Source organism: Mugil cephalus, chromosome 17, assembly GCF_022458985.1.
Source record: "Mugil cephalus isolate CIBA_MC_2020 chromosome 17, CIBA_Mcephalus_1.1, whole genome shotgun sequence".
Lineage (NCBI taxonomy): Eukaryota > Metazoa > Chordata > Actinopteri > Mugiliformes > Mugilidae > Mugil > Mugil cephalus.
The window spans coordinates 3390262-3405821 of NC_061786.1; the positions used below are offsets into that span (position 1 = coordinate 3390262).

At 41.0% G+C, this 15560-nt stretch overlaps 1 protein-coding gene across 2 annotated transcripts in view; it reads left to right on the forward strand.

The window, feature by feature from the left end:
- The window catches only part of rbks (ribokinase), a 39457-nt gene that overhangs the window by 13020 nt on the left and 10877 nt on the right, over positions 1 to 15560 (forward strand). For both annotated transcript variants that reach the window (XM_047610416.1, XM_047610417.1), the window contains exons 6-7: positions 70 to 234; positions 8426 to 8517. In XM_047610416.1, the coding sequence (XP_047466372.1) occupies positions 70 to 234; positions 8426 to 8517 (257 nt within the window). The remainder of the gene's footprint in view (positions 1 to 69; positions 235 to 8425; positions 8518 to 15560) is intronic.

The following is a 15560-nucleotide window of genomic DNA, read 5'->3' on the forward strand; positions in this document are numbered from 1 at the left end:
ATGGAGTCTCACATTCGTCATAATGTGGCTGTTGTATCCTCACACGTCTCTATGGGTGTCCACGGGCAGGTGAGAATGCCATCGTGATCGTGGCTGGTGCCAACATGCTGCTGGGTGGAGTGGAGCTGCAGAAAGCTCTCCCAGCCATCAGTCATGCAAAAGTGTTGGTGTGTCAGCTGGAGATCAGCCCGCAGACGTCCTTGCAGGCACTACGCATGGCTCACGGCAACAAAGGTCAGTAAGTGTCCATGCACTGTAGCTGTGTCCACATCATGTGTAATTGCTTTGTATATGTGTACAGCATACATGACGTATGATTATTGAACTTTTGGAGAACACTGAACAAGTGGTTCCATTTCCATTCCATTACCTGTGTCTGCTTTTCCACCAAATATGGTGATTACTTTTACCTTTGACTGTAGAAATCACAGGTATTTATTCACATTTTGCAAGAGTTCTTCTTCATCTATTAAAGAAAGAGCAAACTAGTTGGGCGTATCAGTGGAAGACTGTGGTCATTGTGGATTCATGTTGCTATTATGGATTCTAGTAGGGACATTGGAAACAAGTGTCCAGAACAGTATCAACATGTTCATAGAAACTTCTCAAACATTTCCACAATATAATCCGCTTCTTTGCAGGCCATCTGCATGCTCATTATGTTCCAAACCCTCAAGTCTGTGCCAAAAATACGATTGTATACAGTGCTTCTGTTTAAATCTCTGTTCTCGACCCTGTTGAGCCTGCTTTGGCCAGGGGACCAGACTTGGCTGAGTAGAGTTTTTATACAAGTCTCCAATCAGTCATTTACAAAAGAAATAAAATAACTTCTTCACAAGAAAAGGAAACTTCTGTCCGTCTACAGAGAATGAAAGGTTGTGGGAGTTCAACCAACGTGGAGGTTAAGTACACGCTACATGGTTGAAGTGTTAGTTGGAACCGGAAAGGAGGACCAAACATCACCAGAAGAAGTACAAAATGAAAAAAAAGGTAGACATGAGAGGAACAAGAGAGAGGCGCAGATATTGACTTCACATTGAAATTCGTTTTCACTCCAGCAGTTCTTTCTGTAACTGTTCAAAAGGTGAATAACCAACAACAGCACAAACACAGTAGCCTACATTTCGAATGGTGCCACAACAGGTAGAACCTGTGGCTTTGTGTGGCGCCAGCGGAAGCCTTTACTGCCCTTCCATGAGCTTCATCTAGGCGGTCCATGGAGGCGCTGCAGGGTGTCACAAAATCTTTGGTTGATTATACATTTTTATACTTTTTTCTTTTTTTTTTCAAATTTTCCCTCACAACTTTGACTTCCTTTGAATACACATCAACACGAACCCAACATATTTTAGTAATGGGATAAATGTAGCCAGAACACATTATCTTTCAGACAGCACTTCACTCATTCAGCGATAACAGGAGCTGTCTCCACAGCGCACCGTTTCACCTCCTGATCCTGATCGCTGTCAGGTTCTCGTAATGACAAAACTTTCCACGAATGGTAAAACATTTAGCTGTGTGTAGATTATTTTCTTTATCTGTATATAGAATAATATAGATATCATATTGTATACTTAGAAATAGTACTAATATATAGAGCACATATAGTAGGTAGGTCCCTATGCTCTCAATTTGGGGGAATTAAGTTGATTTATCCTTTCTCTCATCTTTTAAAGTAAGTCAAAGCCATTTCAAGAATACTGTGATGTTGTAGAAAGTTCTTAGAAATGAGTCATTTGACTTTGCTGTGTGTATTCCACAGTTACACTTTTCTTTACTCTTCAGGGTGAGGCCTCCCACGGACTTGTCTCGCTTTATCAATTTAAGTGTGAGGTGGACAAAAATAACATTATCACAGGCGTTTGTTGTTGTTGTGTCTCCGCTGCCCGCATTATGTATGAACCACTATATCCGTACGCACAAAACGGACTCGTGTGTCCCTTCGGCAAGCAAGCCCTGCGTTAGACCGCCGTTCCCACTGCTCCTCTCTCCATCAACCTTTCTTCAATAACCAGGATACTGAGCTAATCATCTATAACCGCGTTCTATTATTAGCTGCCCTCCGCGTCATCCGAGACGTCTGGGGAGCCTCTCGCCCCTGTCATCAGGCCTGTCGTCCATAATCGCTCGCTGCAGGCTGCCAGTACGAACGAGTCGCAGCCATAACCACGTTGCAGATGGGACACCCAGATGGCCTCGCCGAGCACCACCCTCTTTCCCCGAGCCCCCCTCCTCACTGTGTCGGCCGTGCCGCGGGATTAAGCATGGCATGTGGTGCCAGAAGAGAGGCAAGGCGAGCGAAGGCGCTTGGCTCGACAACGCCGCACCAGAGCATTGCGTAAATGGAGTTCTCTGGAGAGACTGGGTGTTAATGGGTTTGGCGACTGGGATTTAATGACGCGGGGGTGAAGCGGCACTCAAATTACGCAAATGTCACCATCGAGTCACGCTTACTGCGGATGCCAGCTCTTAGAAACACTTGTCAAGATAACCTATCAGGAAGAGTTTATTCTTCATGTATGTAGCTATTCGAGTGGGAAAAGATATGTATTTGCATAATTTATTGCCACCTACCATTCAATATTGAGAAGTTAATGGAATTAAATTAGTCGTAAAGAGTGAGGAAATGGTAGGAGTTGTGTAGTTTCACTCCTTCTTTCTTCTTCCGTTTTCACCCCATCTTCCTCCCACTCTTCCTTGTCTGAGCAAGAAGCCGCTATTATATTTCTCACCAGATGCAATTAGAGCCTCTTAAAGCCCTTTCACATACTCACTGATGACTCATTTCTTTTGTGTGTGTGTGCGTGCATGTAAGAGTGTGTGACTGATCTCGGTCTTACTCTGTTTTCACTCTGCACCTTGTTTTCCATCCACCTTTCCTGCTAAATCGGCCGCGGCATTTGTATTTTTGGTTACTTTCTGATACCCTCTCCGGCTCCACTTCCGCCTCATGCGCGACCAGACTTTGAACCTGGGAGCATAAAAGCCCAGAGTCATGACACATACACACACAAGCTCTGCAGCCAGACGTGACTCAGTGTGCACACATCCCGGTGTTACCACATCTGTCCCAACAGCTGTGAGCACATGTGTGCATCTGTGTGTGTGTGTGTGTGTGTGTGTGTGTGTGTGTGTATGTGCTTGTGTGGTTTCATTAACACCTGGAGAGCAAAACAACGCAACCTGAGACAGACGCAACCGTTAACGTGACGTCTGGAGGGGCAGCTCAACACATCAGATTCCTTCATGCATTAGTGTATTAGGGATTTCACTCAATCTGCTGTAGTGATGCACACATACTTAATCAACACTGGGCCTATGCATTTGACATCAGCACTGAGCACAAACACTGTGTTTACATCACAGTAGTGTCCTTTCTGTCTGCTCTGTCCACGGCTCCAGATAGTAATATGATTATTGACAATAGCCTGAGTAAGACAACAGCATGAGTAATCCTTTCACACGTTCACTGATACTTCCTTGATGTGTCCTTTTCACATGGCATGCGCTACATCGTTGGGGCTTCACTTGATGTTTTTGTGATCAATTTTTTATTATTTTTTAAAACAAATCATAGAACGAGATGCATTTAATATCAGGGATTCGACGAGGTGGGCTATGACAAAATATATTAATTTAAATCATCTTGCAAGTCTGGTTTTAATTTCCTCTGCTGCTGTGTACCAAAATAATATGTGTTCTTATTATGGATTGGGGCTTTATATATTTCCAGATCAACCAATTTAATAAGTGTCATATACCAATGAGAGATGTCTAGCGTATGTGGTGGTTTCCATCTTAATTATTTTTTTGCTGCCGTTAGACCAGCAACTATTGTTCTTTTTTGACAAAGCGGTGTATTTAAACATGATAGATTGTACAGTATGTACAGTAGGTAGGGGGTCCCTACTTAATCTCTCCATCAGTTTGGCGGCCCTTGACCTGACAAACGTTGAAGACCCCAGGTCTAAAGTAAGTGTTTTAGTGAGTGTTTTTTATTTTTTATTTTTTTTTATTTTTATTTTTTTGTAAGTAGGATACAGCAGATGACATCTGCTGCCAGAAGTTGGCAACAAGTTTACAATCCCATACCATGTACATGAGAGTCCCTTGTTTGTTCAAAGGACATAATGAGCAGACACAGCTATTAGTATCTTAACATGTGTTAAGTAAGTTCTATGCACAAATTGCTTCACTTGATGTTGTGACTGACGGCTGCCTGTTACTTAAGCCACTTTTGCCCTCTACTACATACGTTATGCTAATTACTCCAATTAGCAGCATAATCAAGCTTAATGGGCATGTGTGTTGCATTGCTGTGCCCACATGCAGTCACACGTTTGATGCAAATGCAACAAGGGGATAAACTGCTGATTGCTCTTCTAAGAATGAGAGAGGAACTAAAAGTGTGAGTGGGAGGGAAATTAATTTACTGTATTGCACTGTGAATAAACAGGTGTTTATCTGGTCATGTGAATCAACGTTGTTCTATAGATTTTTGTGAGATGTTGCATCCCTTCACACCCATTCTGGTTTTGCGTTGGCAGTAAAAGTGTGTTTGGTTGGTGCATGGGCTCAGTAACATTAACCATCCACACCTGATGAGGCTGGAGAAGCCTGAAAGAGTCGTCGGTCTTGGTCTAGTCTAGAGCTCTGGCGTAACAGCAGAACTGAAAGATTACAGAAAATAAATATTCTGCAGGAACTTTTATGATGTCCAAGGAGAAATATTTATTTTGGGCCTCTAATCTAAATTGAACAAAACCGATGCTTGATGAAACAAGTTTTTCAAATAAATTGAATATCTACAAACTAAAAGTGGGCAGCTCATTTGTCATTCTCTTCTCTCTTGTACCATTTATTCCTGGAAAACAGCAGCCCTCGCCTCAGGGATGAGACAGAAAACTGTACAAATAAGCGGTTTCTTTTTTTTTTTTTTTTTTTTTTTTTTTTTTTTTTTACAGAGACAGAGAAATTATTGTTTCGGGTGCACCGTGATAGATCTGCGTTGAAGCCTTGCTAGAACTCACTAAAATACTGTCAAATAAAACACTGGGGGACGATCAGAGCTGGGATTTAAAAGTGGATGTGTGGGCCAGATGAAATCACACCTACAGAATACACCAACATCCGTACAAGTATTTCAAATTAAACAACATATAGGTTGCTAGTCCATACCTTCTCACATTGGTAGATATACCCCACATGTCAGGCCGGGACTCGAAGCAGCACTCAGGACTCAGTATGCAGAGATGACTAGGGACTTTAATTGGAATGTACAGAGATCCCTTACAGAGGGACAACAAATGGCCACAAAAATTCCTGGACGTAATTCAAATCAGGGAAAACAAAAAACTCTCCAAAGGGAGGAAAATTCAAAATGAAGAAACAATTCACAAAATAAACACAAAACGCTCCGAATGGAGGGAACCTCAGAACTGAGGAAAAAAGCTAAGAAAAGACTAAACAAATCAAAGAAATCTCTCCGAGAGGATTCACAGGCTTACGTGAAAAATGCTTGGGAAGAAAACATGAAGCGAAGCACGAGAAGGTTGACGAAGACGACACTCTGGCACAAGACAAGGGGAACACAGACTACTTAAACACATGGAGGGAAATAGGGGACAGGTGGACACAATCAGGAATCAGGGAAGGCAATCAGATTTGTGACACATGAGGAAGGGCAAGTGACCTGAAACGAGAGGAGCGTTACTTTTCAAAATAAAACAGGAAATGACATGACAAAACAACCCCAAGACAAGACACCCTCACCACGGTGTGACACCACATAAAGTGCAGGTGCTAAATGGACTTCGGTTTAGGGAAAGATCGTAATTTGGGTTAAAAATGAAGGACTTTTGTTGTTATGTCTTACAATAATAGGCAAGCAGTTAACTTGAATGATCATGTTCTGGTTGAAGTCTAGTGTCTTGTCTGTCAATCCTCACATTAACTTTTCTACAGATATTGCAGAACATTTTGGCATTTTCCTTCCTCTGCGAACCCCTGCTCACACTGTATTTTGTATTCCCTCTTCTTGCTGCTATGACATAGCATAGGTATATAATTCACTCATTTAATGGCTAGACAAAGAGGTTATGTTTGTGGGATCAGAGGCAATACCAGACAGCCACAAATGTCCATAGTTGGACTAGAGAGAGAGAATGCTGCATTAAAAAGTCTTTGTGGAGGAAAGTTGGTCTTGAGCTGCCGCATTGGTTTGATTTGATTTGCTGAGATAATGAAATGGACAGAAAAATAACAGCAACGTAGTCATACACTTCTGAGTGCCATGGAGTTGGATTTAGTTACAACTAAATGACTAATTTGTTATAGGTCTACCCAATTATGTGAAGAGATATTATTTTCACTGTAAAAGTTGTAACACGCCCCAAATGAAAACCAAATGGTGTGTTATCAGACTCATATTCTGACGAGAAGAATTGGGTCTGATTAGTATTACACCTATTATGCCCATTAAATATAGTGTTGCAGTGGGTGTCATATTATTTATAAAGAGGCAGTCCCATATTCTAACTAACTACAGCAATATTCTGTTCCTGCCACTGGATATACTCACTAGATATACTAACCTACAACTAAAAATGACACCCTAGCAAATGCACTATTTCCCGTGCCTGACTAATATTTGTTTAAAACTAGGTGCCTGGCTGTTTTAGCGAATCACTTGATTCATGTGCCTGTGCCACTGTAGCTGTCAGTCCTTTAACAGTTCTAAGCCTTTCAAGGACTTCTCTTAAATGTGGAATCCTGCGTTTCTTACAAAAGAAAAGTTTCATATTCTTAACTTCTTCAGAAGTATGTAATTGCTCTGGGACTGAATGCCACAGAGTGCATAGAGTTGTAGACGACTAGAAGGCAGACTTAACATATGCATGGGAGACTGAATGAGTTATTGTCAGAACGTGTAATTTTATAATGGTCCCAAGGTGCCAGCGACATAGTAACATAAGTGGAAAGAGAAAATGCATGCTGTTAAACACATAGTGTTATCTGATGCTGTGATGCTAAGCAGGTCATAATAGTATGGATAGTCTGATATTAACACAACATGCAAACGCTATGTGTCTGCTTAGTGAAAAACAATTTGCACGTGTGTATGTTCTTAAAGTTTCATAATTTATAAGTGATAATGATCAAAAGAAGTATATAAGAATGTAAAGACACAGAATGAACTGACAATAGGGGGTAAGGAAGACCGATATCCTTCCTTTTACACAAAACGGAGGCATCACATTTCTCTCACACTCATCTTGGAAACCAAACTGAGGAGCAGTTGAGTTGGGCTAGAGCTGGAGGGAGGAAGACAGAGATTCAGGAAGAGCCCGGCGTCACTTGTCTGTGACACGGCCTCGGCTCAGATGGATTTTCATGCCATACAGTATGAGTATGAGTTGGAAAAGAGACACAGACATTATATCCACTTTCGCTCGCGAGCAGCCCAGCATCCACCTCAAAGCGCCAGGTGGCCAAAGCCCTGCGCAAACCCACGCAGCTGCTCTCTTGTGTGCCCACGCTAACACACACACACACGTCAACGCAGCACACACACACACACTTTTGCACAACAGACTTTGATGTCACCAACGCTGAACATATATTTCCCTCAGACACACACACACACACTTGCATGAGGCTTTATTTTGTACACAGAGATATCAGAATTAATCGCTTCGTCAAGCTGGGCTTATCCTCACACATACACAGAAATCATGGTATTAGATGCATTAATGCTTTCTGCTCATGAATATGCATTAGACAGTGATGTGCAACACGTACAGAGGATTACTTCTGACAAACACTCTCTCTCTCTCTCTCTCTCTCCCTCTTGTGCTCCTTAACACACAGAAAGGGTCACAACTCATCTCACCCACACACAGACACACATATATACAGTTATATGTGTACCCCATGTTGAGTCATTCCACACATACAAGCGTGGAGCTGCAGGGGTTACGGTCTAGCACAAAATGCCACAGGCTATGAGGGCTCTCCACCGGGCTTTTTTTTTTCAACAAGGCAATGCAAATTTAATTGTTTAAAATGTGTCTTTTTATAGAGGCTTATCCATTTGAGCGCTGCTTGCGAGAGCAATCCCCAGCGGTAGCCCGTTAGCCTTTGTTCCTGTTGAAAGTTTAATTAAGGTATTGCAAGATCTTGGCAGTGAGGCTCAGAAATGGGAAAAGAAACATTGCTCAATTGTAACATGTGTCTCTGAGCGACATTGTCAAGAATTGGATCCTTTTGAAAGCGAGCCGACAGCCATAACTGGCTGCATTATGGAGAATAATGCTATTTATTTTAAAGCCTTGGTAATGGCAGCATGTCATCCTAAGCGACTGCAGATTATGACGTCTGACGCTGTGGTCAATAACACTGAACACTGCTTGGTTTCTTGTTACAGTAAAGACAATATTCAACCCAGCGCCGGCTATTCCTGACTTGGATCCAGATTTCTACGGAGTCTCTGATGTGTTTTGCTGTAATGAGTCTGAGGTGATGAATCTCACACAAACACACACACACACACACACACCTTTGTACGGCTATATTTATCTGCTTTCACACTGCACGAAAATCCTGTGTTCTCCTGGGTCGTCGTGGGTTTTTTTGAAAGTGTGAAAGGGTTGCCATGACTTTTCTTCCTGATTCCTGGTAAATTACCTGCCTGTTGCGTTCTGATTTTGTCACGGGACAGCCTGTCAGGCTGTCATTGTAGAAGCTCCAGGGCTGTGAGAGCTGCTCACTCAAATCTCAAAACAGAGAAAAGTTTTGGTCCACTTCCATAAAATCAGTATTACTGTTGATCTCCCCAAGACCGATCTCTGTAGGGCAGAGATTTTTTTCTATTTGTTTTCAATCCAACAAATGGAATGTGTAGCTACTTGCTACAGTGTGTAGCTAGTAGCTACACATTGGGACAAGGCCAGAGTCGTCCACACAAACGCCGACTGACACCAACGTTGGATCAGAAAAGCAACTGAGGTCAGGAGGCGGGGCCCAAGGACAATGAACAGAGACGAGAGAGCCTTCATGCTCACCTAGAGCAGTGTCCTGGAGAAGCGGACAGACTGCAGAAGGCGTGACCGTCCTGGCACACTGACAGCTGTGACAACTGACAGGATGGTCACGCCTTGGTACTTCTGAGGAAGGAGGACGTTTGTGCCAAAACATGTCAAGGTTCGATTAACATCTTCCTACTCTCTAAGAAATACGTGTCTGAACAAAAAGGAAAAAAGTAACATATTATTAACTGTAAAGACACAATGAACACCACTGAGCTATGAGCTGTGTAACCACACAGTCTTTATTGGAAGCAGATACGTGAATTAACCTTATGTCACGTTTAGAAAATCCCACTGATCAGGGAATCCTGATGTGAGCTTCTCATGCGCGTTATACAGCCCATATTGCGTTGTGGCACGCCTTTTTTGTCGATCATGGCAGCGCACTGGAAAGACTGCGAGATCCGCGACCTGTTCAGTATCCACCGAGAAGAGGAGATTCAGCAGCAGACACCGGCACTGTACAGGACACAGTGATTTCTGCGAATATTACCAGCCTTCTGAAGGAGCGTCCATACTGTCCATTGTTTACCTCGCAGTGTTCATGTGCACTTAAATGTGTAATGATGACATTGTCAACGCGATGACGTATGAGTGGGAGAATAGAAACAGGCATGCAGCTCTCACAGCGGGAGGTCAGGCCCACGACTGGCAGTCTGAAAGCACACCAGGGCGGGTCGATCGTGGTCAGAAAGTCCCGCAGTAACACGTTTTCATTGTGCGGTAGCGGTATCTGTGACGACATTCATTGACATACTGCATTCCCTAGATCCTTACCCTCACTCTAACCATCTCAACTAAGTGCATAACCCAAATCCTAACCATTATCAAACTGTAACATTTACCCTAAAACCCACTCTTAACTCTTCACCCTTGTAAAGAAGTGAAGCAGGGCAAAATGTCCTCACTTTGCACAAATGTCCTTCCTCCAGTGGCATAATGCTCAAAATGGTTCTCAGAAGAATATCTGTACAAGAACATACATACACACACATTTGCTTGTATGGCTATCTTTGTGAGGACATTCAATGACATAATTCATTCTCTAGCCCATTACTCTAACCCTAACTGTCTCAACTAGGTGCCTAACCCTATCCCTAGTCCATATCATAGCCTAACTGTAACCTTTACCCTAAAACATGAGTTGTAACCCACAAACGCACTTTTATGAAAAGGTGAGAACATGACAAAATGTTTTTGCCCAAGTGTGTTCTCCGATGGTGCAGAACTCAAACTGGTCCTCAGAAAGATAGCTGTACGAGAGCGTACACACACAGCTCACAGTATTTATCACAGCAGCATTTATGCCTCCTCACACAATAACTCTGCCTTTCTCACACATCCACGCGCTCACATTTACAAGGCCACGAGGAAGCTGGAACTATTTGTCCACAGCGGAAGTTCTGTTTTTATATGTGGAGTGATAATAGTGGCAGATTTACCATCAGAACTCTTGGAGCAATACAAAAATTTAGAAAAACAGACTTGTAATCTTTACCAGCAGTGCTGTTTTCTGAAATGACTAATTAGCAGATTTTATAAGTTGAAACCAGCTAGCCATTAAAGCTAATGTTAGCTCCACAGGTTGCTCAAAATGCCATCAGCGGCTGACTTCTTACTATTTCCAGCTGAACCCTGTAAAAGCGGGATTTAAAAATGCTCTTAATGGCTCCACATGTGACACTGAGTTAGCTACACTTAATATAGCATTCCTGCTAAATCTCCCTTCATGAATGTTCCAGTTCTCAGTTTAAATTACTTAAAATAAACATCTTTATTTATATTTTTGAAAGCATTCATAGTTTACAGCATTTTTTTTCTTCACCTGCCTAAAACTTTTGCACCCAAATGTATACATTAGATATATTCTGTCATTGCACTACTCATATTTGCACTACTCATCACCAGGTGTGTGTGTTTTTCTTTTTATTTTATGTATATATTTATTCCAGTATATTTATCTATTTATTACATTTTTTAACTTAGCTTTTCCACTTAGTCTTATGTCTTGTTTCCTGCTCTGTGTGCTCTTAATTGCCCCCTGGGGACAGATAAAGTTTTCTGAATTTGAATTAAAATTTTTGAAAAATGTTGCAAAAATACAAAAGTCTTCTTATGCCCTACAATGACACTCTAGGGTTGTAATTTTGAAGTATTTCAATGAGTGCCCTATAAAGGCTTAATGATGCGTTAGTCTTGAAAGTAATTCTTGTTTACAACTCTAAGCTAGGATGCTAATGACTGCGGTTTAAACACCCCGTTGAATCCATTACTTCGTACTTCGCTGATGTATTTTTGGTTCTAGAAAGGTTAAAGAAAGCCTCCTCCTGATTAAAATCAGTCAGCGCTGAAATGAAAAAATGAGAGGTCGGTCATGTTATGAGTTCCCACATATACCCACACCTTTTCACAGTGATTCAACTGTACTCTCTGGGTTGCAACCACCGCCTGACACATCAGTAACCCACTGCAGCCTTTAAACTCTCAGGCATGAAGAGGAGATTAAATATGCTCTGCCCTTTTATGGTAACAACTATGTCATGGCTTCTTGTGTCTTGACTGTCAGGTGATGACAGATGAGCAACGGGAGGCAGGTATAGATGGGAATGGTAGTAAAAACAACAGGGCAGATGTGCTCTTTGGCTGAGTCAGTCACCCTCGAGGGGGTGAAGTGAATGCGCGTTTGCCTGGGAGCCTGTATTTGATGTGGCGAGGCAGGACGGAGACACTCTACAGCCAGGTGTGGGAACATGAAAGGGAAAGTTGACGAAAGCGCTGTCTTCTCTCCCACCTTTTTTTTGATAGTGTCGGGTCAGGGAGGTGGAGTCATGATATACATTACGCAGTATGCAGGGGTGGAAAGTGCACGGAAATAGCCCACCCAGGGACAGGCAGCGGCTCTCTGAGGAAATGTGGTAGACGGAAAATTACACGGCAACAGTAATAATGATAATTAAAAAAAAAAAAAAAAAGTCATTTTCCATCTATACTTAATTAATTATATAAAACTATTCTTTGTAAAAGATGTGACATTTTTACATTTAATGCAGTGCTAATGATAAAGGGATGATAGGTAAACTTTGAATTTTTTAAACAATTCATATTTAAAATTTAATAGTAAATTTAGTTAATACTGAGACACATTGTTGTGCCTATATACTTTATATATGAAAAGAATATGGTAGGGATGTGCTGTACCACTATTTTTCCTTTCGATCCGATACCAAGTAATACCAGGGCTAATATCCTGATAATGATATTGATACCTTCAGATGGTTACTTTTGCTTATATGAAAATTATGACTTTTACATTGCACATGTGTGAATGTAATTATGAAAAATATATTTTATACCTCTGTATAAGAATTAAACAAGCTGCCAAACACCAGACTTCTCTTTAATCAGAGAAATTAAAGACAGATTTGAGATCTGAGCAAATCACATCTTAAAAAAATAAAGTCTCTCTCAAACAAAAATGAAAATAAGAACAGCCGCTCGGACTTCATAGAATTCTTTTTGTTTTTCAGGTTAGAACAAGACAGACCATTGACAACAAAGACTACACGCTACATTTTCTATCATTTCCCGTGTATGTGTTTTATTAAGAAGCAACAGCGTGTTGACATGATCTACGTGTGTGTGTTCCTGTGATGGGCACTGTGGTGTATTTTCACTTTTTACCTGGATATTGTCTACGGCTCTGAATTTAAGGGCTGCCGCAAGTGTGGGGACGTTTTCCTGCGCTCCCTCTATCTTAAGTTTTTTATGTTTTTTTTTTTTTTTTTTTTTTAGGATTGATTACAGGTTTGGTGTCAAAAAAGTCATTAATATTTCTTGTGAAATTGGACCTGGTATCGACATCTTGATGTGAAGATTGATTCTAAAAAGATCTAGATCGGATGTATCAATATTTCTGGGTCAATACTCACATCTCTAGATGATAAATGATAAATGCAGCATTCCAGCTAGTAAGTCTGTAATAATAGCAGACAGATCCCTCACAAAAGAATCATTCATTTTTAAATTACAAAAACCTTTGTGTTATTAGGGTTACAAGAAAACTGTAAAACACCATACAGGGATTTAGTCTTTTCCAGTGTGCTTAGAAATTAAAAGTTTGGTATTTTATTATTTTCTAGTCTATTCAACCGATATTATACGAGGAGTTGAAAGAAGGAACCACTGACAGTCGTAGAGTTCTGGGCTGACAGTTCTTCAGGAATCCTGTGCGTGACAATGAAAGTAATTTTCTCAATTCATCACAAATACTGGACGGGTCAGTGAGAAAAAATAAATGAGTGGGATGGGCACGAATGTGAATTATAATAACAACAAGTCATTTTGACGAATTGTAACGTGAGGACACACCTCTGTGAGTTATACTCCAGGGTGGGATAGCTTGCTCTGGCCACCAAACGACCAGTCATTTGTGTACTTTTATACATAAAGCAATAATTGGAATTGCACAGAGAAGTGCTGGTTCTTACTCTTTCAGTTCATAAGATTATCTGTGGCCCTCTGTACTGAATTGGGTAAAAGAGTTTTTGTCCACTCTGCACCTTTTGCATGGAGCAGAATCACTGGAAACTAACTATCTAGGCCATGACTCCCTTGAAAAAATGTCTATTTATCACAATGATATCTACCTGGTCAAATAAATGTACATTTTTTTTGGCCAGAACACTTGACACCCAGGACTGAACCGCATCTAAACATCAATGAGGCCAAATTGCCCTTGTCTTTCTTAAGAAATTTATTTTTATTTGTAGAATAGTTTATTAAATGTAAACATTCTCAAAATCGAGAGTTGTCGTTATCAGTCAAATTGGTCTGAATGTGGCCCCCCAAACTAAAATGAATTCGACACCCCTGCTGTAAAATGTGCAGTTGCTTGTAGTGTAGAATTTTAAATAATATAATTGATTTCTTGCTCATTCATTTTACTATTAATGTTAAAAGGACTGAACAGTGAAATAGGATCATTTATAATTTATCATCATGATCTGATAGTCATTGACAGTATAATATTATGTTAATAATTAATAATATATGTTATGTTATTATTATGTTAATTATTATTGTTAATTCTGCAGTTTTTGCACTAATTGTAATTTTTCTGAACTACTCAAATTTTGTTTAAATTTTGCTCCCATCATATGTTCTATTTTGTGCATCTAAATACACTACATATTTATTTTATGACAGTGTAAGAAATACAGAAATATGTGCCTTTTTTTTTTTTTAAATCCAAAAGCATTATGATTAGGAAAGGCATGTGAATATGAACCAAAGTTACCAATTTAAAGGCACAAGAATGAGAAATCCTGTCAGTGGGAAGAAATAATGTGCGATAATGCGGGAAAAAGAACTGAATCTCAGACCTATGTAAACCAAAATGTGAACAAACAAATCAAGGTGTACAAAAACTGCTGATTGTGAATGCTGAGATTTGTTCCGGCTTTTACGCCAATCATAAAACTTTCTCACAAATACAAAGACCCTGTCAACAGATTGTGTTGTAAAACATAAGTGCTCTCATGTGTGTGTATGGGAAGCGCGCACACGCACACGCACACTGTAGCAAGAGAGACGTAATTCAACTCTTTTATACTCCTGTACGCAGAGGGAGGTAGATTGTTTCCCTGCCCTGGTGTGAAGCTGATGACTAACAAAAAAGGCTCTTTTTCTCTTTGGCATCGTACAGCACCGGGGTGGCTGCGGGCTCTGAAAGCACGATACACTCTGCGGTTTATTTTTGAACTGTTCAAGTTCATTGTTCACGCTGACAGATGACCAAAGCAAGTGGAGGGGTCGGCACGTCAGTCACACTATTCAATACTAGTGTCGGCGGCGTCTTGACCCTCCCGTGCATGCGGGGCGAGAGCTGGCATACTCACACACCGCGTACAGGTGTGTGTTGTTTGTGTGTGTGGTCTCACTGTACTATGCTCAGACTCGGGGGTGGGCGGGGGTGAAAGCAAAGGCTTATAGATGACAAAGTGCAGGGCCCTCTTTGATCTGCAGCCCACATACCACGCTGAAGTGCTTTACAGTGAGAGAGGGATCATCTTTGATGTCCACCTGAAGGGCTCCTTTGCCTAAATGGATGCACGTTTCTATCTTCTCCCAGATCTCACGGCGGCCTTACGCCGTCTCTGACGGGGGCTTGGTAAGAAAAGCACACGCATTCTAAAAACGTGGTTGCAGGGGAGACAGGAGGAAATGAGAGGGAAAGGGCTCTGCTCCAAAAACCTGTATTTACCTTTAGCTGTGGGTTTTTACAAGCAGAATTATCATCATTTTCATCCCCATTACATCCTATTAAAATGTTAAAATCAAAATGTGATCCTTTGAAACATTTATTTTTAATATTAAATACTACTATTTAATAAGTGCAGTAGAAGCATAATGTGTTTAATTAACAGACTATACAAGACAAGACGGTAAGGAGAGGAAATATGTTTTAATACGCAT